The 27,081-nt window shown below is 49.7% G+C and overlaps 1 protein-coding gene and 1 long non-coding RNA gene across 3 annotated transcripts; one reads left to right on the plus strand and one right to left on the minus strand.

The window, feature by feature from the left end:
* Positions 1-4,771: 4,771 nt before the first annotated feature.
* Positions 4,772-6,852, minus strand: LOC128797668 (uncharacterized). The gene is made up of 2 exons (XR_008434204.1): positions 6,686-6,852; positions 4,772-5,084 (listed from the first exon to the last, which is right to left on the minus strand). It is a non-coding gene; the product is annotated as an uncharacterized LOC128797668 (long non-coding RNA).
* Positions 6,853-6,960: 108 nt separating this feature from the next.
* LOC128797667 (uncharacterized) lies at positions 6,961-14,509 on the plus strand. 2 transcript variants are annotated; one of them, XM_053960436.1, is made up of 19 exons: positions 6,961-7,257; positions 7,720-7,799; positions 7,977-8,099; positions 8,237-8,316; positions 8,402-8,522; positions 9,199-9,288; positions 9,635-9,739; positions 9,953-10,118; positions 10,594-10,688; positions 11,079-11,228; positions 11,424-11,578; positions 11,918-12,053; positions 12,131-12,265; positions 12,454-12,630; positions 12,832-12,987; positions 13,450-13,551; positions 13,837-13,939; positions 14,186-14,245; positions 14,323-14,509. In XM_053960436.1, exons 1-19 carry the CDS (start codon positions 7,143-7,145, stop codon positions 14,457-14,459), a joined length of 2,286 nt encoding a protein of 761 aa, XP_053816411.1. In that variant the 5' UTR covers positions 6,961-7,142; the 3' UTR covers positions 14,460-14,509. The 2 variants fall into 2 exon arrangements, with proteins under 2 accessions (XP_053816411.1, XP_053816412.1); XM_053960437.1 differs by lacking the exon at positions 9,199-9,288.
* The last annotated feature ends 12,572 nt before the right edge of the window (positions 14,510-27,081 follow it).

The following is a 27,081-nucleotide window of genomic DNA, read 5'->3' on the forward strand; positions in this document are numbered from 1 at the left end:
AATTGCAAGGCATTTGGGTCTTCTGCTGTGAAGTACAGCAATCCTGATCTGTGATTGCAATGATTATGAGCGCAAGTTACTAAAATAGCTTTAATGTAAAACTAAATTGTGTTTATCATGGAGGGAACACTACATTTGGCTGGAGAAGATAAAAGTGTCCACGTTCAATATACATCAACTGCAATTCTTGAAACATTTTTGAGGACCACTCAAGATTTAGAGTGCTTGAAATGCTGCTCATCCGTTACAAGTATTTCCACAAAGGCTTGTGCAGCTCTGAGTTGGTATGTGTGTAAAATCCTTTGGTAGTTTGTGCCCCGTGACTCACATTTGAGTCATCAACCTGAGCATCTGCTTAAGTTTTGAGGAGAGATCAGATGCATTCTTATATTTTATAGAAGTCCTGGTGGCCTGATGAAGTGAGGTCATCAGTGAGAATGTCATCAGCTCGATCCTGAGAGGATGTGTTATCCTTGTTATCCTTTTGGATTCATTACTCCATCCTCAGAGCATGTCACACTATTTTTCCCAGCTGAATGTCCTTCTTATTAAATTTAATCTCCTTAAAATATTTGTTTTGTATTCCTGCCCACAATGCAATAGGGGCATTGCATTGTGCCATTTGTACTTTTGCTAATTTGCTGTCCTGTCCTTAATCTCTCTTTTTCCTCAGCCTCTGAATTTGGGAAACAAGTCTTTTAAATATTATGTGGCTAAGAAAATGAGTTGGTCTCCAGAGATTCATCTCTTCTTGTAAAGCCACAGCTTTGCTCCAGAGGACACATTCTGCTGATGAACAACTGCCTGTGGCACCCCAGGCTAGGCTGAGCAGGTCTCAGCTGCTGTCACCTCTTCACTGGCTGTGATTTTGATCTGTGGGACTCTGTGACAGCTGTCACCTGTATTTAGGTCCCTCACTTTATTTGTGTCCCTGCTGGTGTATTGATGGAGCTGGTCCATGGCTCTTTCTGTGGGGACAGCCATGAAAGCTCAGGGACAGGTTTGAGCTTGGAAGTGGCACTAAAAGGATCCATGACCAGGGAGAGGTGATCTTGTTGGGAAGGGCCAAACAGGGAGAAGTCTGCTGGAAGAGTCTTTCCGCTCTGATTGGACGTGGCTGAACAAAAACCCAGCAGAAAATGGGAGCAGGTTCTGGGAAGTGAAGTGATTGTTCTGCCTATATTGTGATTGCTGTTTTCATTACCTTTGCTCCTGTTTACTTGCTAAGGACTGAAGTTGTGATTCTTCTATTACTATGTTATTGAAAGTGATCTGATAGAGTAATTACCTCATACCTTGTAGAACACTTGCAGATAAATGCTTACAAAGTCATAATGTGAGGAAGTGATTTTGATCTCTAGTGATTAATGTGCTGAATAGTTTTTTTTTCCCTTGTACATGAGTCAGTACAGACATGATGATGCTCTGTTATAAAGAATTGCAAACACAGGTGGTTCCCCTGCATTTCAGGGTATGATTAATATTAGAAAGGCTTGGGTTGGAAGGGACATTAAAGCCCATACAGTTCCACCCCCTGCCATGGGCAGGGACACCTTCCACTATCTCAGGGTGCTCCAAGCCCCGTCCAACCTGGCCTTGGACATTCTAGGGAAGGGGCAGCCACAGCTTTTGGGGCTCACTTCCTCAAGCATTGCCCTAGTCATCCCGATGGTCCTTGGCAGTCCCTCCTGATGGCATTTATCTTGTCCTGCCTTGGCACAGGACAGAACAAATTCTCCTTTCACTGCCTTTCTTTTGTGCTGTGCCCAGCAGAGCAGCTGTTTGCTGGCATGAGAGCTGCCTCCTTGGCCAGCTCTTCAGGAATTCTCTGTGACTTGGAAGTGCTGTGTTCAGGAATCAGCAGCGTGGATTTCTCCTCTCCTTCCTGGCTCAGAGCAGTTAAAGGATGAGAACTCTAAATCTGATTCTGCCATGACTTTCTTTAGTGACCTGGGGCAAAAACAGTATTTAAACTCATCTGATGGCAGCCTCTGTGCAGCCAGCAGGCGTTTGGGCTTGAGCTGCCCATGGGAGGACACCTCATGAGGGGGAAGTCTCTTGAGGCTGGTGGTCTTTGTGCAGAGCTGACAAATGCTGATGGGATGTCTTCAGTGCACTGAGGTTGTATCTCAGGGTCTGCGGTGCTGGAATGACCCCAAGATTGTAAAAGTCCTTGTTCTCCCAGCCCGTGCAGCCAAAGAAGGAGTCTGAAATGTGTAGGGTCGGCTTCTCAAGGTTGTTTGCTCTTCCTTATCTAGAACATTCTTTCTCTGACCAGCCGAGCTCTGTCTAGCAAGGAGGCCATGACATTCTGTGTGCCGCCTCGGGCGGTGTTTATATTTTATATCAGAAGTTATGTTTATTATGTTTACAATATTGTGCCAATACCTATCATCTATGTTGAGCAGTGTGTCTCTACCTTAAACCAACAGAAAAGTGTCACCATCACACCAAGACATGGAGGACAAGAAGGCCAGGACACGCCCAAATTCCTCCATCTTGTCCCCCTGAACTACATTCTAAAAACCCCAAAATTCTACTTTCCCACCCTGTGTTAATTCAACTACCACACTACTCAAACCCTTGTGGTTTATAATTCCTCACACAGAGTTGGCAGCTTTTTCCACAGGCTAAAATGGAAGCCACAGGTGTTTTTGACTTCGTGCCAAGGTCTCCAAGCCCCCTGCCAAGGTCTCGAGACAGCCATGGCAGCCAGAGGGGTGTCCTGGGCTCTGATAGTTGTACTGCTTCTCCAGGAGCAAGCAGTGGTCTGCAGTGTGGTCTGCAGGGACCTCACTGAAGAGTTTAACACACACTCCTCTCATAACGAGGTGAGGAGCTGCAATAGACACGTTATCCTGGATTGTGCTCATGAGAGGGAGCACAGGCTGCAATAAATGCTGGGGGAGGCTGCTAAGGCCAAGAAACCTCTCTGAATTTCCCAATCAGGACCCTCCCAGTTGAGCCCAGCTCCTGCAAACTGGAGATGCTCCTCATGAGCTCTGGAAGGGCTCTGCTCTCTCAGCTGCCAGCAGTGCTGCCACAGAAATGAGTGGCGTCTTCCCTGGCTGAGCCAGACAACTGCTCCATGGAGACAAGCATTCCTTTTATGTTACATCCCTGCTAGGAGTGTGGGTTCTCTGCCTGTGACTGCCAAAATGTTGAGGGGAACAGGGGAAGTGAGGGAAATGTCTCAAGCTTTCAAAGCCCAAAGCAGTACGTACTGAATCCCATTCAGCTCTGCTGGGAAGTGTTTACCAGGAAAGCCTTTAGAAAGCACAAGAAGGCAACAAAACAATTGCACAAACACAGACTCTTATTGTCCCAGCAATAATACAATCATAAAAAAGGAAACTTTCAGTTCTATGTTTCCTCAGGCTTGGGAAGAGCAGATAAAGACAAAGCTGGTTAAAACAGCACGACACATGTTTCCTACAACAGCCGCTTCCAATTTCACCTCCTGTTTTCCCTGGAAAGCAATGAGACTTTTGTTTCTTTTGGACATAATAGGTCTGAGGGATGCCAAAACATTTTAATTTTTCAGTTTTCTATCATGTTTAAATGTGGATGCAGTGCTGTTGCTTGGTGGGAGATGCTTCACCATCACAGTTGGTGACTGAAGCACATGAAGCTGGATTTGCTTTGGCAAAATTTTTGGCTGAATTGTTGGAGCAGGAGAGAGCTGTGGAGCTAGAGGGGTATTTGGTTTCAGTCCTTATCACCCCAGTGCACACACTGTCATGGTACTTTCACAGGTGTTGATGTGCTCCTCCTGAACCAAAAGCCTGCTGTTTTAGAGACAGTCCCCCAAAACTCTCCCAGAGGCTGTGTTACAGCACCGTGGTGTCTGGAAGTGCTTCTGGGATTTGAGTTGCAGACTCTTCCACCCACCTGGCCTGTCCTACTGGCATCTCTGCAGGTCACTGGATGGGGACAGGGGGAATAAGAGGCACAGGACAAACTCTGGAGGAGCCAGAGGGCTTTGGCCTGTCCTTTGCAGGATGTCTGAGATGGAGGTGAGCCCCATGAGCCAGATGTCCCCACTGCCCTTGCTGGAGAACAGATCCCATGGAGACACAAAGGTGATGGTTCTGGTGGTCAGCAGAGGTGGCAATTCCTCCCTGGAGCCCATTGATTTGGGAGTATGTGTCGCCCTGATTTTTAAGAGTTTTTTAAAGCCTTCAGAGTTTACACTCTTGTAGAGAACTTTCTCACACAACTTTCTGTAAACAACCTATTGTTTTGCATTCTTTCATAGAGGCAGAGAAATTTGATGTACAGGTAGTTTGTCCAGTGTCGTTGGCGAGGTGGCACGTTCACCCTCCAATCCACTGGCACCTTTTGAGAACTATAAATGATTGGAGTCAGAGGAAATTAATTAGTCTCTTCATTGTGACCATAGCTGTGGTGCGTCGTTTTTTCCTTGTGTCATCTGGTGACAAGTATGCTCCTATTTTAAAATCGCTTTTTTCCTGTGGAAATTTTCCCTTGCCTCCCACACTGCCAAGGGAGTGATTGTATTACGTGAACCTCTGCTGTGGAGTGAGGAAAGGTTCGAGTTCCCCCGTGATCTTCTCACACTCACTGCACAAAGAACAGCTTTAGCTGGTTGAGTGCTCTGTGTTAGCCCCTCACAGCAATGCTAGATACACCTGCTGCAGATGTTTAAACAAACATCAGTGGTTCTGCAAGAAACCCGACACAGCCCTGCCGCTGAGGTTTAGCTGTATCAACACCAGGATAAAAAGGAAAGTGAAGCAAACAACAAAAATAAGATGTATCTGAAATTCCTTCATAGATGGGCTGCAGCCCAGTCAGCTGGAGCTTTGTGGAAAATCAGCTGTGCAGCAGAAAGCCATGGGAGAAGTGCTGTGGTTTTAGAATCATGTTGCAGGAAGTCTTTAAGCAGATGGTACCTTTCCAGGGAAGAGCTGTTCTCCAGCTTCCATCAGAGCTTGCAATCTCTATCCCTTCTTCATGCTGAGTTACTGGCCTTTTTTTTAGTCCCCTTTTCTCCCCGCACTGTCCTGTACACACAGAGGTGAAAGCATGGCTGGGCTTTATTCAGCTGCTCTCAGCTGATCCTGAGAAACACAAAAAAGATTAATTACACCACGAGGATCCTGCAGATCACAAACTATTTGATGAGTAGTTAAAAGACTCAAACTGTGAAGCAAAACTTCCATTTTCCTTCCCCCTCCCCCTTCTTTTTAGTGAGACAGCCTATGCCTGTAAGGAGAACTTCTGTCCCTTCCAAAATTCAAAATAGCTTTTCAAAATCTCTATTTTCATGAGCAGTGGATATTTTTCCAAATGTGTATGAATATTTCACCTTGACTCCTCAGCAGTTACAGGTGGCCACTTGCCCTGCATTCCTCTGTTTCACCCACCTGCAAACATCTCCTCTCTGGGTGTTTCACACACCAAGCAAGAGGATCAGCCATCCCTAGCACAGGAACTCTCAGGAGTTTAACATCTCCAATGTGCTATAGCACTCAACATGCTGCCTAGGTTTTTAATTACATCTTGGTGATTAGCAGTCCAGAAAATCACTTGAAACCAATTAAATAATGTGCACCTAACTGAAGACTGCTGCAGGCTCTGGGGGCTGCTTCAGAGCAGTCACAGTTTATTGGGTTTTAAACAGCCCCTCTCCCCCTCCCTGTAAATTATTTGCCGACTTCATTATTTTCCAGCTCCACCAGTAATTGGTTTTTATGGGTTTAGTAAAGCTGCTATTGGTAGCAGTAAAATTACTGCTAGTGGTAGCAGTAAAATTTTCTCCTCTGTGTATATGCCCCCTCCCACGTCTGGGTCGAGACCCTAAAGTGAGCTGTGGCTTTTCTGACCCCTGAATCACTGCCTGATTTTAATGCTCTCATGCAGAAGTGCCACAGGTTCTGCTGCCCAAACTCCCCCTGAGTAAATCAGCCCTACAGCCCAATCTGGCCTTGGAATGGAGCAGCAGCTGATGATGCACATGAGGTCATCACTATTAAATATCCAAACCTCTCCAGGAGCAGGCAATGGGATTGAGAAGGGCTGAGAGCAAAAGGTGCTTTTCTCCTCCAATTTTTTTTTTCGATAAGTAAATATTTTCACATGAAAAAAGGTCCCTCCAGGGGCAGATGTCCCTGTCCCTGACCAAGGGGGCTGAGAGCAGCTGTAGTGCCCAAGGGGAGCCTTTCCTGCCACCCTGCAGCTGCCCCATGAACTGCTGCTCCTGCAGCCTTGGGGACCCCCAGCTCAGAGCAGCCAGAAAACCCTCCTGGGGAGAACCACCTGGAACTGTGCCCCGTCCCAGGGCCTGGATTTATTCTGCCACACACACAAGCTGGTAGAGAAAATCAAGATGAGGGGACACCTCGTGCTCTGGGGGCAAATCTGCTCATCTCTTATGGGTTCCCTGCACAAGACCTCAGGGGCTGCTCCCAGCACCAGTGTCCAACTGGCTCTCCTCTATCCTTGCAGCTTGGTGGAGAACGTGCTGGAGGGCAAAACCAAAAACCTCCTCTCTGCTTGTTTCTCAAGCGTCCTCTTGCTTCCCTCAGGAAGGGAAATGCCACAGCAGAGCACTTCCCTCTACATCAAGGTGAGTGCTGGCTGAGCTCCAGTCCCTCCAGTCTAAGGACCCTTAGAGCTTTATCCTGGTGGTTGCCATCCTCCCCCATCACCCCTGCAGTACCCTGCAAGGAAAGGCATGGCAGAGTGTCTGACCACGGGGCTCTGGGATGCACTGCAGGGACATGAGGGCAAAGTGGGGTCTGGAGGCACCCTGAGAGCACCCAGGTGCCCAGGGCTATGCCTGGCCTGTGCCCTGGGGGCCACCCAGCCCTTCCCTGCCTGGGTGGGTCACTGGGACCTGTTGCTGGAGACAGGTCCCATGTCAACAAGCACTGGGACTAGAAGCAGGTGCTGTGTCACAGTGGGGCTCTTTGTGACGCCGCCCTGCAGCACGGGTGGTCAGCATGGCTGCTGCCCACAGTGCACGGTGACAGGCAGGAGCCTGGAAGTGACACGGAGCCCCCGAGTGCAGCCCATGTCTTGCCCCACCACCCCTGGCAGCCCTGTGGGGCTGAAGTGTTTTGCCAAAGCTTCCCACGACACCAGCCCAGGATCCCCCATACTGCCTATCCCACAGGATGGAGAAGACACCCCTTGCCACCCCCGGGGAGGAGGACAGCTCTTCCCAGAGGAGCAGCTTTTCACAGATGGTCTCCTTCTACGACACAACCACGATGCAGCCACTGCAGCTTGGTGAGCGAGGGGCCCCGTGGGGCTGGGCAGGGCTGGGGCCCAGCAGCACACCCTGCACGATGTCAGGGTCATGTTTTTCCTGGCACAATGACAGCAGCAGTCCTGGGGGACGGGCAGGATGTCACCTGAATGCCAGGGTGGCTTGGGGCTGGATGCCAGCCCCAGCAGAGCCTCTCCTGAGAAAAAAAACAGAGCAGAGGGGCTCCAGGGCATGGGCAGTGAGAAGCAGTGAGACTCTGGAGCTTTCCTGCCCATATCCCAGTGTGTTCCTCAGCCCAGGGCACTGGGGCTTTCCCAGCTCCAGCAGAGCAGCTCCTCTGCCCATCACCTCCAGCCACCAGCCGCTCAGGGAAAAGGCTGTGCCAGGGGTGTGGGCACAGGGCTGGCTGCAGGGTAGGTGTCCTTGGCTCTGTCCTGTGCCCAGAGCCTCTGCAGCCCCCCACTGCTCTTCCCCTCTGGCAGATGCCAGCTGGTTGCCTGTATACAAAGAATCAGAGGACGCTGTGCATTTCATCCTGGCCTTTGTCAGCAGCCTTGACAAGGTAACTGTGGCCGGCTGGACAGTGGCTGTGCTGCCATTTGCTTCCAGGGGCTTTGCTGGGCTGTGCAGTGGTGCTGGCTGGGCAGAGCTGCCTTTCTCCCAGGGCACTGCACTCCCAGTGCTCCAGTCCCACTGGCTGTGTCCATCCTCCCGCACTCCCTGTTTGTGTCTCTGCCAGGACACCCACAAGTTCACATTTCTGAAGAGCACCTATGTCATGTGCAAAACTGCCTTGAAACGTGGCTTGACCCAGGGCCTGGATCTATTCTGCCAAACGTGTGAAGTGGTAGAGAATATCAAGGTGAGGGGCTGGGCACATCCCATCTGGTGTTCTGGGGATGGGCACAAGCACCCCTGGCACTGGCACCCTGCGTGGACAGTGCTTGGGTGTGTCAGGGACTGGGTGCTGCCAGGTCCCATCCTGGTTGTGCTCTGCAGGACCTTCTGGAGAAGGAGCCAAGGGACTGGCTGTCCTCACAGATCCGGTATCTCGCCATGATTACCATTGAAGAATTAAGGTGGGCCCCTGCCCCAGAGCTCCGAGGCCACCTGCACGAGGCCTCCCAGCACCAGTGTCCAACTGGCTCTCCTCTGTCCTTGCAGCTTGGTGGAGAATGTGCTGGAGGGCAAAACCAAAAGCCTGCTCTCTGCATGTTTCTCAAGCGTCCTCTTGCTTCCCTCAGAAAGGGAAATGCCACACCAGAACACTTCCCTCTACATCAAGGTGAGTGCTGGCTGAGCTCCAGGAGCCTCCAGTCCCTCTGGGCTGCTCCCTGCTCACCCTGTGCTGCCCCATGACCAGAGACCCGAGGCAGGCTGAGCTCTTGCTGTTGCTTTCCCACCCTGGTGGCTCTGTCTCCTTCCCATGGGCCTGGCTGCTCTGTCCCCAGCACTTTGTGTATCCCTGTGTCTCTCCTGGGAAGTTCAGGTGTCCTCCTCAGGCACTGGGAGCTCAGATCAGTCTCCTGGGCGTGGGGGAAAGAACAGCAGAATGTCAGGCTGTCACCACAGGCCCCCAGCCTGTAATAATTAACATTGACAGGTAATAATTAGCATTGACTCCATGATTCCAGAAGGCTGATCAATCACTTCATTGTCCTATACTTATTAAGAAACCCGTCGCCCTTACGGACAGTCACGATACAGGTGGACCCAACTGGTCCTTCAATCCAAACACCATCACCAGTGGCCAATTAAGAAACCACCCTTTGGTAAACAAATCTCCATAACACATTCCACATGTTCACAGGAGCAGCAAGTGGAGATAAGAATTGTTTCTCATTCTTTTCTCTGATTTTCTCACAGCCTTCCCCAGGACAGTGCCTGGGGAAGTCTGTGCCTGCTCTCTGTGGCCAGGGAGCTGCTGCCACAACAGGCTCTGCTCTCTGTTGTGTCTGCAGACCCTGAAAGCCATGGATGCAATGCTGAGGACAATGGTGCTCAGCTTTCCTGCCTCCAGCGTCAGCAAGGAGCTGCAGGACATCTTTGAGGTGTGGCACAAGCAGGGTGGGGGTCCTGGGGCTGTTCCTCACCCTGGAGGGGAGAAGTTGCCCAGTCCAGCGCAGAGCATGGTGTGGGGAGGGTGTTCACCTCCCGTGAGGAAGCGGGGGCTGGCACCAGGCTCCTCTGAAGCACAGTGGCTGCAGAAGGTGGCACCTGCCTGGCCAAAAAGTTGTCCTGGGACCTTTTTCCAGGCTTGTGAGGGACCCCAGGGACAGGCACCCCACTGCAGGCTTTGTGTGAGGTTAGAGGAAGCCGTGAGGGATGGTACAAGTCTGGCCCAGGAGCAGAGCTGTGTTTGCTCTTGGTGCTCACCAGCGGCTTCTCTCACCCCAGTTGCTGCTGGACTACACCAGATCCGAGAGAGAAGCTGTGAGGGAGAGGGCTATGGGGAGGATTTGTGTCCTGACCAGTTTGCTGTCCAGCTATTCCACTCTGAAGGTAAGGACCACACACCCTCCAGCCAGCCCATGCCCCCCTCCCTGCCACTCTCCATGCCAGGGCTGCTGCCCAGCTGGTTGCTCCAAGAGATGGGGCCACGGAGCCCTGTAAAGCTTGGATTCACCAGGAATCCTGCCCTGGGCACGCTCTTGGGTACAGGTTCAGCACCAACATCCTTTTCTTAGCCCTTCTCCTCATGCCTCCCTCATCCAGCCCTCTGTCAGATTTGGAAGAGACAGCTGTGGACCTGTGTGCCCTGAAGACATCTCAGTCCCAGCCATGGGGAGGCTGGTGGGACGTCTCATTCTTTTCCGATATTCCGAGGAACAAACAAGATACTCAGCTTTCCACGCTCTTTCTTCCCTCGCTGAATTCCTCTGTGAGTAAAAAAGCAAGAGCAGCTGTGGCCTGCATCCCTGTGCACACAGACCTCTCTTGACAGATCTGCTTCCTGACCTCCTCTGCCCCTCCCAGCTGCTTCCCCTGGCATCCCAGCTGTCACTTTGCTGCACAAGCTGAGTGCTCACCTCAAGTCCAGGATCTGGATCTGTTTGCTACTGCTCTCCTTCCCCGCTTCCTTTCAGGACCTTGAACCCCGCCGGTTTGTGGCCCCCACGGCCAAAGCCCAGTTGACTCCCAGGTCCCAAAGCCCGGTCTTCCCCGTTAGAGAGGAGCAAATCCACCACCCTGGCTGGTGCCTCTTGCCTATAGCAAGAAGCTATTCCTGATGGCCCCCAGAAATCTGGACTGATTCTGTCCTGCTGTCTCGCAAGCAGATCTCAGGGTGGTTTGATGACCTTGCTGGCAAAGCAGCTTTGTCCTACTGACTGTTCTGTGTTCGCCCTGCTGTTTAGACAAGTCAAGGCCAAGGGACAGGTCAGACGAATTCTATTGGGAAGCTCTGAGCACCTCCTCGCTGTGTTACCTGAGCATTGCAGAGTGTACCCAGGTAATGATCCCCCTCCTTGCTGGGACTCCTGCCCATGGCATCAGCAGGGCGCTTGTGTGAGCAAAGGGACCCAGAATCAGTGGGGCCGGTGGGGCCTCACTGCCCTGGCAAGAAGGTTCCTGCCATCCCTGAGCAGGGACAACACATGGGCTGCACTCTGGTGTCCTGGCAGCAGCTCCAGCCCTCCTGGCCCCCAGAAAGCCCCTAGTTCTTTGTAGGGCCTCCTCCCTGATGTGGAGGGCCCTCTCTCCTCACCTTCTCCCATGCAGGGACTGCAGGCACTGCTGCCAGCTTTCCTGTGGGGTTTGCTGCCAGCACTGCCAGGAACCCCTGCCCAGCCATCTGCACCATCAGGGCACTCAGTGGAACGTGTCTTCTTTCCTGCCATAGACCTTTGGAAAATACCTCCCCTCTAGTGAGAGGACAGACATCATCCTCGAGGCCATCGAGGCGATGAGAGATGCCAACATCCTTGACAAGGAGGTGCCCAGCAGCATGCTGGATGTGGTCATGAAAGACCTGGACTTATGGCTGACAGATGTAAGTGCCCTGGGGCTGGATTGCCCTGATCTTCAGCCATATCAGGCCTTGTTCCTCCCTCCATCCCTTCCTCACAAATCCAGGTGACTTGGGCACCTGAAGCCATCCAAAGGCAGCAGAGAGGAATGGGAAGGGCAAGCTGAGGACATGGCTGCACTCCAGTGGCAGTGCCATCCTCACCTGTGTCCTTTCCAGGTGCCCAAGATAGTGAACTGCATTCTTGAGAACCTGCTATGCATCACCTCAGAGTCAGGCCGTCTGAAAGTGCAGTCACTGTTTTTCCTCGTGACCAGCGAGTACTCCTCAGCAGCGGTCATCAGCCTGTGCGAGATGGCTCTTCAGGGAGACAGGTACTGGCCCTGACAATCTGAGGGGCTTGCTCCATGTGGAGAGAGGGACCCCGAGATTCTGTGGCTGCCAGATCCAAGGAATGCTGTGGGACATCCCACAGAGCCAGGCTCTCCATCCCACAAACCTTTCCAGCTCTCTGGCACGTTGGCTGGGCTCGCAGCAGCCAAAGCCAGCCAAACCACTCCAGAGCCATCCTGGTGCTCCCAGCCTCACAGAGAACTCCCCCTCAGCCCTGACCTGCCTGCTGCAGGGCCCCTGGGGACCCCCGGCACGGGCTCTGCTCTGTGGGGCTGGTCCTGGCCACGGCGCTGTGGCTGAGGCAGCCCCCTGGCTTCCAGCACTTTCCAGGAGCTGTGCGACACTCTGTCCTCCACGCCTGGCATTTTGGACAAGGTCCTAACCGAGTTTGCGACCTTGCTCCAGAACCAGTGGTGCAACCCTCCCAGAGAAGGCACCTGCACCTCTCACGGAGCTGTGAGTCACCAGAAAATGCCCCAGCCCCTGTCTGTGAGCCCTCTGGCAGCACCTCATGGCTGTGTTTGTTCCTCCAGCCATCCTTGGGGCAGATTGACTTGGAGGAGTTGGGTGACGAGCCCAACATCTGGGGTGATCAGGGGCGTCCCAACATGATGGTGGCCTTCCTGCTGCTGGAAGTCCTCGCTGGGCTGTCAGAGAGAATTGACATGGTGAGCAGGGTGGTATTGGGGCAGCCAGGGCCTGGGGCTGAGTGCAAGGCAGTGGCTTGGCCTGGGCTGGGAGTCAGGATGTGGGCTGACTGCTCCAAAAGCCATCCCTGCCATGGTGGGGCCCGGGGTGGCTGCCCTGGGAGATCTCCAGACCTTTCAAAAAAATGGAAACTCTCTTCTTCATAAAGTCAATAAAATTTGAAGCCTTCCTGCCAACCATGATGAAGATACTGGAAGCTGGCAGTGAAGATGAGAAGCTGAAGATCATCAAGGTCTTCCGAAATGTCCTGGGTCAGCTGAAAATGTCAAAGGCCAGCTCTGTCGCTGTGGCACTGGTGGAGAAGATCCTGCCCCTCTTTGACTCGGTGAGGCTGACGTGGGAGCCCGAGCCCCGCAGAAGGGCACTGCCCCTCATGAAAGCAGCACTTGGAGCAGGCTCAGCCCTCCAGGAATGGATTCTGGGCTTTGCAGCCCAATGCTGCTTGTGCCCGCTCTGGAATGTGAGCCCGGAGCACGGGCAGGGAGCTGCTGCTGCTTCAAGGCTCGCCTTTCCTCCCTCCTGGCAGGAGAACGGCCAGCTGCGAGAGCTCTCCCTCTGGCTCCTCAGAGACCTGCTGGGGTGCGTGGTGAGCAGGGATGAGAAGATGATGAGGAGGCAGATACAGGGTGCACTGATCCCGCTCCTCTTCCGTATGAACGACCAGCTCCCCAGCGTGGCCAAGGTATGGATTTGAAGGTTGAGCACTGATATGGGGGGACTGACACCTCCCAGCGGTTCTGGGCACTGGGGCAAGGGCTGCTCACATTGGGCAGGGCTCCCCCAGTGCAGCCCCTGGGAAGGGGAAGCAGCACAAGCAGGGGTGGACAAGGTGGCTCAGCCACTTTCAACACCTGTCCTGCCTGCTCCAGCAGGGCTTGGCAGCAGCCCGTGGCCACTGAGGCAGCACCCAAGGCCTAAAAATGTGAACTCCAGAAGCCCAGAGGCTTCTCAGCTTCCCCACAAGTGTCAGGGGCCAGGGCTTCAAGCCTCAGTCAGTCACTCAGGGCTGGCCCCAAGAGACTCCAAGACATTCGGGCTAGGACAAGTCACAGCTTCCTAAGGGTGGGATCACCACAGGAATAAAGCCAAGAGGTCTCTTTCCCCAGGCCCTGGTCCCCATCCCTGAGCTAATGCTGTTCTGCAGGCTTCCAGGGAAGCCCTTTTTGCTGCTGCAGAGCTTCTCAACTGGAAGCAGCTCAAGCACCTGCTGCAGAAAGAGCGGATGTGGGAGCTTGGAGAATGCTTGGTAAGGACAAGCCACAGGGCCCAGGCTGGCTGGGGGCTGTCCCTGCCCTCTGTCTGTCCCCATGAGAGCCCAGGGGGGCAGAGCCTGCTCCGAGTGCTGCTCGCAGGGCGGGGCAGGACCTGGAGGAGCTTGTTCCTGTCCTGGAGAACAGAGCCCCAGGGGCTCCTCTCCAGGCCCCTCTCGCCTTGCTGTGTCCAGCAATGAGGGATGCTGGCAGGAGGGACGGCTCCAGCCAGCTGGGGGGCTCTGTGACAAGCCTGGAGACATCCTTGGTGCTCCCTGCAGCTAATGATGAGGAGGAACAGGGCTGAAGAGTTCATGCATCAGAGCCTGCCCTACCTGAGGGATGCTCAGTCCTCAGTGCGCCTGGCGGCCGTCAGGTTCATCAGTGAGTCACAGCCCCTCGCCCCTTTTGGGCCAGCCTGGCCACCTGCCTGCACTGCAGTGGCAGCAACCCTGTGGCTACCCCAACCACCCTGTGCAGAGCCTCAGCCTCCCTGTGCCCCCTGCCACAAGCTGGGCTTGGTGGCCACCTTGCCCAGTGCCCTGCTGGTGGCCCCTGGGTCAGCCCTGCGGGGTGGGAGGGTGGCAGGGCTGGGGCTGGGAGCAGGGAATGACAGAGCTCTGTGCCCAGGGTGCGCCGCGAGGCACGTGAGGGAGCAGGATTTGGAGACTCAGGCTCACATCCTCCGTGGTGAGTGGTCTGTGGGGAATCCGGGGGGGCTGTGCAGACACACGGCTTCATCTCGGCTCTGTTTCTTTGGGTCACAGCCCTTCAGCCCTTAGAGAGAGACAGGGATATCTCAATCAGCTGCATGGCAGCCCACACGGGCTTGATCCTGAGAGCTCCAAGGGTGCAGAGAAGATCGTGGGTCGTTCTGCAAACGCTGTGCTGCTGGTGCCGGTGAGCTCAGCAGAGCTGCAGCTTTCTGTGGATTAATAAAGGTGGAGAAACACATCCAAGCCCTTGGTGTCCTTCAGCTGTGTAGTGCCCTGAGTGTGCTGAGCAGACTGTGTCCATCTTGGCCTGCCCCACAGGCAGTGGGATGCTTCCTCCTCACACCCTGCCATCTCAAAATGTCCCACTTGGCCCCAGAATTGCAGGCACGGGGCCCCAGATTTTGTGCAGAGGGTCTCAAATTGCATCCCTGGTACCCCAGAATGTTCCCGTGGACCTTGAATTGTATCTGCAGAGCCCCACAGTGTCCTTGGCAGACTCCAAATTCCATCCCATGTATTTCAAAATGCCCCACTGAGTCCTGGAGTGCAGCTGTGGGGCCCCAAATGGTCTCTGGCAGCCCCACTAGGTATGGAATCAGGAGGGAATGCTCAGCTCTGAGTGGACCTCAGCGGGTCCCAGAGCTCCCTGGGGAGTGCCAGGGGCTTGAAGCTGGAAAGGAATGAAGCACTCTGTTTTAAATGTGCCATCTCTTTGTTTTCCACCAAAACAAGCCTCATCCACACGCTCTGGGGAAAGCCTCCAGCTCCCCACCACACATCCTGAAGGATGAGCAGGTGATGCCATCCCCAGGCGCTGGGAAAAACAGCAGAGGAGAAGAAGAGCGAGAAGGGATGGGCAGCTGGGGGAGGAACCAGCGTGCCCCTGCCCTGGTTTTGTTCAGAGGGGCAGAACGTGTACAGGCTGCGGGGTTTGGGGTCTTTTCACCAGTGCTGCTGTTACCAAAAACCTCCCAAATCGTCGGGATAAAGACTCCCTCTAACGCTGTCTTTGAGTGTTAGAGAGTAAGGCATTGCTTTATTTTTGGCCAGCAGGGGTGGCTGACAAGTTCTGGCCTCTGCACTGATGCCAGTACAGAACTTTTCCACTTATTTATACGTTTTTAGCAAACAAAGAATTTCATGTTCATTGGTTCTAAGTCACATAATTCACTTAATTAATTTGTATTCTATCCTCTACTGGTTATTGATTTCTCACTCCTCATGCCACTTTGCAACACATGTTTTCATCCTTTTATCCTCTTTTTCTTGGATGGGGAGTCTCCAGCTTTCCAAACCTTCATCTCCTCTGTATCTTCTTGCTGGTTATTTTCCCTTGCCGTGCCTCAGCTGTCCTGTAAGTAGTAGAGTTGTCACATATTGTAAAATGCAGGTGAGCCCAGTGGGAAGAAATGCTGATGTCTGACTCCAGTTCAGAAGGCTGTATGATTTCTTTATTATAACTATGCTATAATACATTAATATACTATAAAAAGGAAGATACTAAAACTACAAACCTACTTTTCTAACTACCATATCTAACTCACAACTCGTGACCCTCTCTGAGAGTGCAGCCACAGGTGGGTTGGATTGGCCATCAGGCTCAAACAATCCTCACCAGAATCCAACCAAGCAATCACCCCAGGTAAACAATTCTCCAAACACATTCCACATGGGAAAAACAAGGAGCAGAAATAGAAATTGTTTTCTCTTTCTTCTCTCTGTGCACCTCTATGAAAAATCCTGAGAGAGAGAAATGTGCTTGCCACAGTCACGCTTTGTCACTTAATATTAAATCTGACTTTAGCTCATAGCCTTGCCAGTGATTTTTAAAGTGATCTCAAATCTCTCGTTCATAGCACCCAGGTGAGGGGCAGCACCGTGGGGCAGCTGCTCGGGGGTGTCAGGGGACCCCTCTGCTCCCGGCTGCTCAGCTCAGGGGACCCTGGCAGGTCCCCAGCCCTGGGCCCTGCTCTGCCCCGGTGTCCCTGTCCTGCAGAGCAGGATGGCCATCAAGTGGCTGGTGCTGGGACTGGCACAGGCGCTTTTTTATCCCAGGCTGCTGCAGGAGAGCATGCAAAATCCCAGTCCTGCTCTGTATGAGTGGCAGGAGAGCAAAGGACTGCTTCTACCCCAATCACTGGGCCAAACTCAGATCAGTAGCTGAGGGTTCCTCTGGATTTTCCTCTCCTGTGCTTGGCCATTGTGAATAAGTCTGTGCTATTAATGGAAACTTAATGACCTGAATCTATCTGCTGTTGACAAAATGTGGTTTACAATTGCACAGGAATTCAAGTAGCATGGCTAAAATAATGCAAAACCTAAAGAGTTTGCTTACTCCCAGAATTAATTAAGATTTCATAACTGAAATACATATTATATATACATTATATATATACATATATATATAAAAAATATATATACATATATACATATTATATACACACACATACACACATATATATATATAATACACATTTATTAATAATATTAATCAAAACTGAGTCCTTTTGATTAATAACAAACCTGGTGAGCTTTCACTTCCTAGAGTTGATCACTTCAGATATTTTTGTAAATCAATCCATTACAAATATTCTATGGAATTTTGGTCTATACATTGCAGCTACAATGGCTTGGGAGATGCTGCCTGTCTTTGGGAAGGAGCTGGAGCAGTCCTGATGGCTTGGGGCGGAGAAAAATAGTAGGGGAAGGGTTTTAAAGTACGTTTCCAGTGATGGTTGAAGTCCAAAGCCACAACTTTGCTCCTGCTCTGCCTGAATTAGGTGTTTGGACCTGGGATATGAGCATGTTATGATTCTTAGGCTCTGGGCTGTCTCTACAAAGAGTAGAAATGGTCCTGTCTGAGGACTTGGTCAGCAGCTCTGACATCTCATGGATGGGAAGTTTTATTTTAGTCCTTCAGTTAACTTGTTTCTCAGCTTTGGAAATGTTGCTGCTTCTGTTTCCATTAAAGAATCTGCTCTTGTGACAAAAACATTGTGAAGGTCACTTGATCCCTGGGAAGGAAAACACAGGCTTTGCTTTTTGTTTCTCTAAAACAATCAATTTACAGACTCTCTCTGGGAATGTCAAGCATTGTACAGATACCCTAGGCTCTTGATGAAAATTGATGTTGTTTTTTATGAGTTATATTCTCTTACTCTGCAGGAAACAGACGTTTGTCTATTTAATTTTGTTCTAGAAAAAAAGAAGTAAGTGAGAAAACAGAAACAGCAGAATGTTGGTCCTGTTTTTCTCTGCTAGACGGACTTACCTGCTTCGTTTTTCCTTTTCCTGTTGTTACCTCATGTTGTCAATCACCGGGGCAAATCTGGCAGGTGAGTAAAGTGAGTAAAAAAAATAATTTCCTCACTTGGTGAGTAAATTTGGTGAGTAAAATGTGAGACCACATTTTAATCTTTAAAAAATAATTTACTCACTTGGTGAGTAAATTATTCCTGTGGGCTGCTGGGGGTGAGGGTACCCAAAAGCTGCAGACAGCCACGGGCATTCTGCTGGTCCTGCAGGAGAGTCTGCTCCTCCCCGGTGCCAATGACACCTTCTGGTGCTAATCTGAGCTCAGAAGAAGCATTGTTTCCTGCCAGGATGAGAAACACAGACCCACAGGCTGCGATGCTCGGGCTCTGAAGGCATTGTAAGGCTGCAGATGGTTCTAATTTGCTAAGATTTTGAAATATGTGGATTTATTCTCTTGCCAGCCCCTGGGAATATGCATGTCCTGACTCTCTGCCCAAGGCTCTGTGACCAATAAATGGTCTGTGTGAGGTGGCAGAGCACCAGGCATGCATTTGGCAGGCAGGGGGTGCCCAGCAGCTCTGCCATGGCTCCTCTGCCACCCCAGGGAAGTTCATTCCCTGTCTGTGCCAGCTGTGACACAGGGCCCAGCCACTGTGCCATGTGCCTGGACACAGAGCTGTGCACTGAGTTTGCTCCAGTTTATTGTTTTCTGTGAGAAAAGCGACAACATTTTAATCTTTAAAAAACCCCCACGCTAATGGAGCTTGATGCTTTGCCCTCCAGGCCTCTCCAGGCTTGCAGGAAAGCAGCTGTCAGAGAGCAACACTAAAAAATAACCTGCAAGTGGGAGCAAACACAGAGTTCTCCAAGGGTCTCCCGTACCTGCTGCTAGGGGTGTCTTGCCCTAAAGTGACTCTAAATTGGACAGAGATAGATTTGATGGGTGGTCTGTAAGATTTTTGCTCCAGGGGCAAAAAACTCTTGACATATTTTAAAAACTCTAGACATAGGAAATAGACCTATTATTTCAACTATTGTGTGTGGTGGTGACTGTGGCTGTGTGTCACTGACCATGACCTGAGTTCATTTGCATCAGCTCTGCCAAAAATTGATACAGGTAAGTGATGTCTTTTCCTCTTGTAATGCCTCTTAAAGTAGATGTGGGAACTTCACAGGTGCAAAAGCTTCAGGAGGGGGTTCCCAGTGCTGATGGCAATCTGTGATGTGACCTTTACTGATGCCTGAATGCAAACTGCACATCCTTCCCCTCCAGCAGTGGGACCTGCAGCTTTGTCCTCCTGCACCTCCCTGGGCTGACTTGCCTGCTCTTTGAAGCAGTTTTTAAAACACAAAGATATGGGAAGGCCAGTTTGAATCCCAATGGTCTTTAATTACCCTGGCACAACAGATCCCACCTGGGTGGCAGTGCCAGGTCCTTCAGGGTGCTGGAGCCTGTGCCTCACTGGCCCGTGCTGTTCACAGAGGTCTTTTGGCTCAGCTGGAGCAGGGAGCTGATTTGAAACCTAAAATATGAAATGGGACTGGAAATTCCTGTGACCTGCACAGCAGGACTGTGTGCAACTCCCAGCAGCATCCTGCTGAGCATAGGAGAAGGGTCCCAGTCACTGATCCATTTTCCCAGAGGGAAGCTGGTGACAGATGTGACACAATCCCGAGATCCTCTGTAGCCCACCAATGAGGCAATTAAAGATCCCCAATATTTTCCAAAGCACTTATCATGTCTCTTGTCTGCCTGATAAGCTGGGATCTGTTGGTGGAGCTCTTTCCAGGGCTTTTTGGAGCAGCCCCATCTCCACTGTGGTTGGTTGCAAGTGACAGCCCCAAGCTCAGCCTCTCTCTGTGTGACAGTGACACATGGGCTCATCCCAGGCCTGGACCCCTCTGGGGATATGGCACATGCAGGGTTTTGAAATTTTCCTGCTCTGCTGTAATTACAACTGGAATTCTGGGGCAGAGATGCCCACACTGGGGATTGCTTTTAGAAGGTGACCTTTCAGATTTAAAAAGCTTCAGTGCATGCATGTGCTGTTAGGGTTGTTAATGAGTTTTTCTCTTAGAGCAAGAGCTTGTTTTAGCACAGTTAAAACAAGCTAAAACCTAACTAAACATAGTTTTAAAATAGTAAACAAAACACTTGAAGAAGAAGTTTTTGGAGGATATATCGATTCTGCAGCAGGATGGTAATTGTAGATTATTTTGTACTCTCTGAAAAATAAACATCCTTGTAGAGCTTTTGTCTGCCTATGAGTCAGCACAATAGAAGGAAATGGAAGTTTAAGAAGTGTGAGTTAAATGGCTGGAGATTGAGGACACAAGGTGAATACCCTAAACATGTATGAGAGAAACATGAAACTCAGCTCTGGATGGACAGCAGTGACTTCTCCCTCAGCTGTCCTTGGTGCTTCATCCTGCACTATAATCTCTTCCCTTCATTCCTTTTATCTATGGGCTCAGGCTCTGGGAGGCCACTGGGAGCAGATCCAGCCCTGGAACTTTTTCCCCAGTTTCTCTTCCTGGAGCTCCAGCAGTGGAAGGGTGAAAGGTCCAGGTTTTTTATAGGAAATCAGCCTAATTCCTGACATAATAGAGCAAAAGGAAAGCGTCCTTTAGAGATTCAGGCAGCTGCATTCTCACTTGCAATTTTATGATCTTATCACATCTTGTCAAAAGTGTTTTCTCACTATTTTATGTCAACATGTTTAATTTATCTCTGCTTTTATTATTTTAACATTAATGGCATCAACAAGATGTGTTGATGCTGAGGTTATGTCATCTATCTATATCTATCTATCTATCTATCTATCTATCTATCTATCTATCTATCTATCATGTCATCTATTCCATGGCTTTCCTATTTCATTGCTAGAACAACAGTCATCTTCCTCAGCAGGGACCAGAGCTCTCCCAGGTGAAGCAACATGCCTGAAAACAGGCAGTGAACCTTTTGGAGTTGATGGAGTTTTTTTTTTGGCTGCTCTATTTTTTTTTTTTCTGTCCTCCAGTCCAGGGAAATTTAAAATTTTAAATTAAATTTGTATATATTTTTAAATTTCTAATTTTAAAATTATAATTATTTTTAATAAAAATGGAAATCTTTGTGCAAAAGAAAACAATGATATTTCTTTGTTGCAAGGGCCAGTTTGAGCTGTTGCAGAACAGTTCTGTGGCCATCTACAGTGAGATATAACTTGCTCAAGAGCCAGGCTGATGGCTGAGACTGAGTGCTTTTCATCCTGGAAGCTTTAATTCTTTGCAGCTGTGCTCCAGTTTGTGGTGCTCAGCTCTGGATTGGTTCTCAGCAATTGCAAAGGGATGGTTTCCTCATCACCTGAAGCAGTGCTTGGTGCCACCATCCATCCCTCCAGGTCTTCACAAGCTTGGTTACCTTTGCAAGGATCAGTAGGTCACAGACTGGTGAGAAAAAGTGGTATTATTCCTGGTGGAGAAGGGGAGTATTTTAGCATAGAAAAGGATGAGAATGTCTTGTTATGAAAATATTTCTTAGATCTTTCCTTCCTTGGAGCATCTGTGTAAAAGCAGATCTTTTTTGGGAATGTGTGCAGCAAGTCAGAGTTGTGCAAATGGAAGGGATGGAGTAAAGAAACCCTGAAGAGAACTGAGCATAGTCTGATAGAAAAAACTCATAACCTTTCTGGGAATTAATCTAAAGGAATTGTGCGGTGTGAGGTCCTGATGCAGCTCCTGACTGAATGTCTCTTGCCAGTGTTTTGCTGCAATTTTGCGTTACAAGTTCCAGTGACTTGGATTTGCACTAGAGTTGTGTTGAAATAAATGTACTCTGCATGTGATTTGGATGTCTCACAAATATTTTTAATTTAGCAATTATTTTTACATATGTTTATGGATGGCAAAATCCAAATACAGTGCCTCTTGGCTAACCCCATTCTGTTCCATCCATAATCCTTTAGAAACTCAGAGCTGTTTGGATTCAGCACCTGCTGCCTCATCTGTTTCATCCACTTTCCCTCATGCTCCTCTGAGCAGAAAAAGGAACCAAGTTAAAACTTCAGGCCCACTTATACTTCTGTATATTTCAGAGGCAGAGAACATCTTGACACTTGTGGAGGGCAAACCAGCTCTGCTGGCCTGGGCTGGATCCCAACATCCCATCTCTAAGGATGACAGCGACTTGCAAGTAGCTGGTGTTCCCTTGGGCTGGAGCTGCTGAGCAGGAAGGTGCTGGAGACTCCCTGTGCTGGAGTTCACATCGGAGCCAAAGTGCTGAAGAGCCCTGGTTGCTGCACCTTCCTCCCATGGATCTGTCTAATCCCAGATGTGCTGAGAGTTTCTGGGCTGGCACCTTGTCCTGAAGCAAAGAGTCCTTCTCTCAATCGTTTTAAGCACAGACCACAGTGATGGCTTTTGTGAGCTCCACTTTCTTGTCCTGCAAGGACAGGGGAGGTGACATTCCTTGTTTCTCAGGGTCATTTACATCTTCATGGCCATCTCTTTCACATCTTTGTTGTCTCCTGTGCCCCTGCAGCCCACATTTCCCACATTGCCCATTTCCCACATTTGTGTATTTTTCAGATCTAGTTTATATTATTGGAGTATGAGCTAATGGCACGTGGATATGCTGTGGCTTTAGTTGTTCTTATCTGTGTTTCCTTCCTAACACTTTCTGATGTTTTCAGTTTGACAGAACACAGGGAAATGGCCTCAAGCTGTACCAAGGGATGTTTAATTTGGACATCTGGAAGAATCTGACCATTGAAAGGATTGTCAGGCTTTGGGAGGTGGTGGAGTCCCATCCCTGGAGGTGTCCAAGGAATTGCTCTGGGCTTGGTGACAAGGTGGGCATTGGACACAGGTTGGACTCAATGATCCAGGTCTTTCTTAACTGAAATGATCTTGGGATTCCATTATAACTGCAGGTAGCACTGAGCTACTTTTGGCACATGTGCCATAATCCTGATGTCTCTGTCTTGAAGAGTTGATTGTGAGTTCAGTGCTGTGGTGGTCAGACACTGAGCTGATTAACCACACTTCCTCAATTCAATTCCCATAAGGCAAAACTCCCTTCCTGCTTCTGCCTTCACGTCTGGATAATGAATTTACTGCCATGTTAATAGAAGGGGAAAAAAAAAAAAAACAGTAAAGATTGCTCTATTTCTATGTCTATTTCTAAAGGGGAATGAAAACGTGAAAGGCTTCATTTGTCCCCCAGTTTAGGTTGTACAGTCCATGCTGCATAGGCAGTCTTGGGGATTAACAAAGCTGTGAGTTGCCAGGGTTGTAGTGCCTGAAGTCATGCTTCTCTATGAAACAGATCTTTCCTGTGTTGCACAACTGACATGGCTTCAACTGCAAAATGTTAGCAGTAATGAAAAATACCTGTGGTGCATCAATAAATGAGTATTCTGTGGGAGTGGCCTGTAGCCTGCCAGCATCTGGCTGTGCCTCATGGAAGAAAAACATGTCCAGAGAAGACTGAAAGTCAGTGCTGGAGGAAATGGTATGAGTCCTCAGAGAGCACCAGTTACATCAAATGGAGTTGGAAAATTTAATAAAACTGTGCCATAGGGCAGAGACAGACTTTGGTACACAAGAGTCAGTTTAAAACAACTAGAATTTGTTTGGATAAATAGCTTCAAGTCATCCTTGTGTTGGGTGGGAAAGAGAAGCTGTGCTCACATAAGGAAGTCCTTGGTTGCAAACCAAAAACCCCACTGATGTTTCAGAAATGATGTTGCCATCTGCAAGATCCTTTTACACCACGAGCTGAAATTGCTCCCTAGCTGGAATGGAGACTTCAACAGCAGCGTGGTCCAGGAGGGAGGGCTGGGGGTGAGCACAGCAGAGAGGGAAACACAGAGCTGCAAAGGGAATTTCCTCTTGGTTTTATTGCCTTGCCTCAAGCAGTGGAACCAGCGAGTTTTGCTGTAGAGTACTGCACTGTACTGTAGGGGAACTGCACTGTACTGTAGGGGAACTGCACTGGTCTGTAGGGGAACTGCACTGCAGAGAATTCACAAATGCCCTGCATTTTTGGGTGCTCCCCACCTGATCCTCCATCTGCAACAGCCACCAAAAACCCTGGGCTGCAGTGAGGTTAATACCTTCTATCTCCTCAGTGTGCAGGAAATATAATAAAGTCACCAGCCTTCTCCTTTTGGAGAAGGAAAAAGGGTTCAAAATCTCCAGATTCCAGTACAGTAGGGGAGCACAAGACAGGCCCGGTGGTGTCAAGGTGTCAGATGTCAATAGCATTAAACCCCACATACATTTATCCTTTGGAACACCCATATGAAAAGTGAAACAGTGGTTCTTTTCCAGCTGGAAGCATTAATCTTATCTCAGTATGAAAGTCCCCTGTGTGACAAAACTCTCATGTGAGATAGGAAATAGGTGTAAATTCCCTGGTCTCTCATGCCAGAGCTGAAATAATTTCCTCTGAGAACAACATCCACATCATGAATCAACCTTGTTATAAATGGCCAAATTAAGGGCAGTGGAGTTACATGCAAAGCCTGGATCATACAAGGAAGAATTCTGAAGGAGGTAACTTTCCACTGTTAATTTCTTTTCCCTCTTCCCTGACCATCTGTGTATATTCTTCTCGGTTTTGCACAGGGCTGTAGACTGTAGCATGTGAACAGTCTGGTTCATGAGATCTTGCAAACTTCTCCTCTGCTGTCTGTGATGCTGTGATTGCCTTCTACTGCTCCTGCTTAATTTTGCAGACTTTAATTCCCACTGGCAGGTTTGCTTGGTGCTGCTGAGCAGCTCGCTTGGCTTTTTGCTAGCCTGCAGTAGAACACCTGCAAGGGAGTAGGGGTGTAAAAACTCCTGGGCTTTGTGTTGGGAGAAATGGTTTAACAACTTATTTCACACATCCTGGGGATGTGGCTTTGGCTTCTGAGCTGTTGCTGGGAGGTCTGTAGTGCTGGGACTAGGACTGAATGTCAGGGACAACAGGATTAAAACTCTGTATGGAGTCTTGAGGTGGTTTTCCTGGTTTGCTATTTGAGCAGTGCTCCCTCCCCTCAGCAAGCAATCTGCTGCCTAGATTTTACCAGATGTGGCTGGGAAAGACGTCTCCTACCATGTTTTTGTTGCCTTATGGATTTTGTAATTCTCTGGGCAAGCCCTGGATTTAAATTCCTCAGAGGGCATATGAGCTGCCCTGAGATACCAGGGAACACGTCAGGTAAATTTGAGTTTCCAATTGTGCCCTTTGCTTTAGGGCAATAACACAACTGTTTGTGTCTGCATCAGTGGACATGCTCTGCAATTCCTTTGGTTCTGTTTTGAGACAGGAATGCCCACATCCATAGAATCTGCATCCTACAGATGGAGACATGAATGTGAGCAAGTTGCTTGTCTTCTAGAAAGAAGGTGGCTGAGGAGGCAGTGAAGTACCTGTCAGGCACACTGACCTAGGAGCAGGCTGGAGCACTTAGTAACCATCCTGGTGGCAGCTTTCCCCTCTGAATCCCAAAGCTGGCTTTGCTTTAGCAGAGGATAAACTGGAATACAGGAAGGGCAGGATGCTCCAGACCCCACTGAGTGACCACCTGGGAGCTGGCATGTGCTGCTGGGTGATCTTGGCTTTTAGGCTTGCAGACCTTTTGGGTGTTGCAGACTCAAAAAAAAGTAAATACACAAATTTCCCAGTCTACCAACCCTTCACTGTCCAAGAAATGGTCCCAAGGGAACTTGTAGCTGGTTGTTTCCCGGGTCTGGACTGGAGGAAGGGAATAAGACTGAAATATGTGGCCTGGGAGCCAGCAGAGCTGTTGCTGCTGTTCTTTTTCTGAGTCATGTTCTTTGAGGAAAGACAAATGGGGAAAGCTTGACAGCTTAAAGCTGATTTTGCTCTACTTGAGTATTTCCCCTTGCAAAAGGAAGACCCCATCCTGCTGCTGCAGGCAGCACTGTGTTTGCTTGGCCTCTGGCCGGGCAGGGATGTGCAGAAAAGCACTGATTTTCAGCTGGCAGAAGGTGAATGAATTCCTTTCTGCTGGGGTTGAAAGGACTGCAGCACTGTTTTCTCAGACCTGTGAATCTTTTGGTGAGATCCAGTCTCCTACAGAAGCCAGATGATGGGGTTCTAAAAAGAGCTAAATCTAAAGTTGGGGTATCAGTCATTCAGAGCGGCCCCATCCTGCCTCACATTGTAGAGGCTTCTACTTTAGAGAACTAAAAGGATTTGCTCGTTGCTGTTTCTCCCAGAGAGCTGCTTGTAACTCGCTTCAAGCTGGAAGTGCTTTCGATTATGGTCTCAAAGGTGCAACCCCAACGTTCCCAGAAACTGAAAAAATACTTCTAGGCTGTTTTTGTATGAGACATCACTACATCAGTAGTTTTTATGAGCCTGGGGCAGGTCGTGGCAGCAACCACTCGTATATGGATCTTTCCTGTATTAGCTGGCTGGGGTTCAGCTTTGTTGTGTCTGCATGTATCACATCCAGTCAGGGGACAGTAGTAAAGCAAAGAGAACAACACGAACTCTGCACTAAACCTTGTCTATGCAGTTCAGAATACAACAAATAGATGAAATATTGCAAATATTCCTCAGTAGTGACTTTTCCAAGGAGTGCTCAAATTAGGCTATTGATTGTCACAGGCTCTAAGAAAAAGTAGAGAAATTAAATTTTCCTCTTGTCAGAGCAAGCAGACTCATAGAAGTAGGAACAAGGCTGGCCTTGGAAATAAAATCATAGAACTGAGTGGGGAGGGTGCACTGGAAAGGGGTGAGTCAGGATGGCCAAGACACAGCTCCTGCTGCTGGGCACAAGGAGAGAGATATGTCCTCACAATCAGATCATGTGGCAATGACCCAGGCTGTAATCTGCCCTGCAGCCATAAACTCAAAGATAAACTTGTGCTTATGTTGCAACAGAAAGCAAACAGTGGGAAGAAAAACAACTGGAGTGCTTGAAGAGGAAGAGAAAATTAATTGTTTTATTCTGGAGCTCCTTGGCCCGGAGGGAGTCAGAGGGCTGGGCTGGGACGCCCCAGTGGTGCCATTTAGCAGCAGCTTGGTGCCATCTCTGCTTGGCACGGTGTCAGTTCTGGCCTTGGCCTTGGACTTGTGATTTCCACTGAGCCCGTGGGTAGGCTGCCTCTGTGTGTGTGTGTCTGTCCATGAGTCTGTCTGACTGCACTGCAGGACGGCTGCTTTGGGCTCCAGTGCATAAACCCTTGTGGACTTGCTGGCTGTAGGGCAAATCTGCAAGTAGGAGTAGCTTATCCCAAAGGGCATTAGGCCCCCTCTACACATCCCTGTGTCTTAGGACAAGATGGCCAGGGAAATATCAAATTTCTTTAAGATGATTTTGAAAGAAGCTGTGTGCCTCCTTTTATAGGCTGCTCAGAGAACTCTTTTTAAAGTCTTAAGATCACACACACGGAATCACTGGGTTGGAAGAGATCTTCAAGATCATCGAGTCCAACCCCGCCCCAGCACCTCAACTAAACCCTGGCACCCAGTGCCACATCCAGTCTGTGTTAAACACACCCAGGGATGGTGACTCCACCACCTCTCCAGGCTCTTTATCACCCTTTCTG

Source organism: Vidua chalybeata, chromosome 19 (assembly GCF_026979565.1).
Source record: "Vidua chalybeata isolate OUT-0048 chromosome 19, bVidCha1 merged haplotype, whole genome shotgun sequence".
NCBI classification, from domain to species: domain Eukaryota; kingdom Metazoa; phylum Chordata; class Aves; order Passeriformes; family Viduidae; genus Vidua; species Vidua chalybeata.

What these genes read in the sequence shown, in the direction of transcription:
- LOC128797667 (XM_053960436.1), top strand. Translation starts at nt 7,143, where the DNA reads ATGGAGAAGACACCCCTTGCCACCCCCGGGGAGGAGGACAGCTCTTCC. An exon ending in TGGACTTATGGCTGACAGAT is followed by an intron (nt 11,229 to 11,423) that starts GTAAGTGCCCTG and finishes TGTCCTTTCCAG; the next exon opens with GTGCCCAAGATAGTGAACTG. An exon ending in ATGGCTCTTCAGGGAGACAG is followed by an intron (nt 11,579 to 11,917) that starts GTACTGGCCCTG and finishes CCTGGCTTCCAG; the next exon opens with CACTTTCCAGGAGCTGTGCG.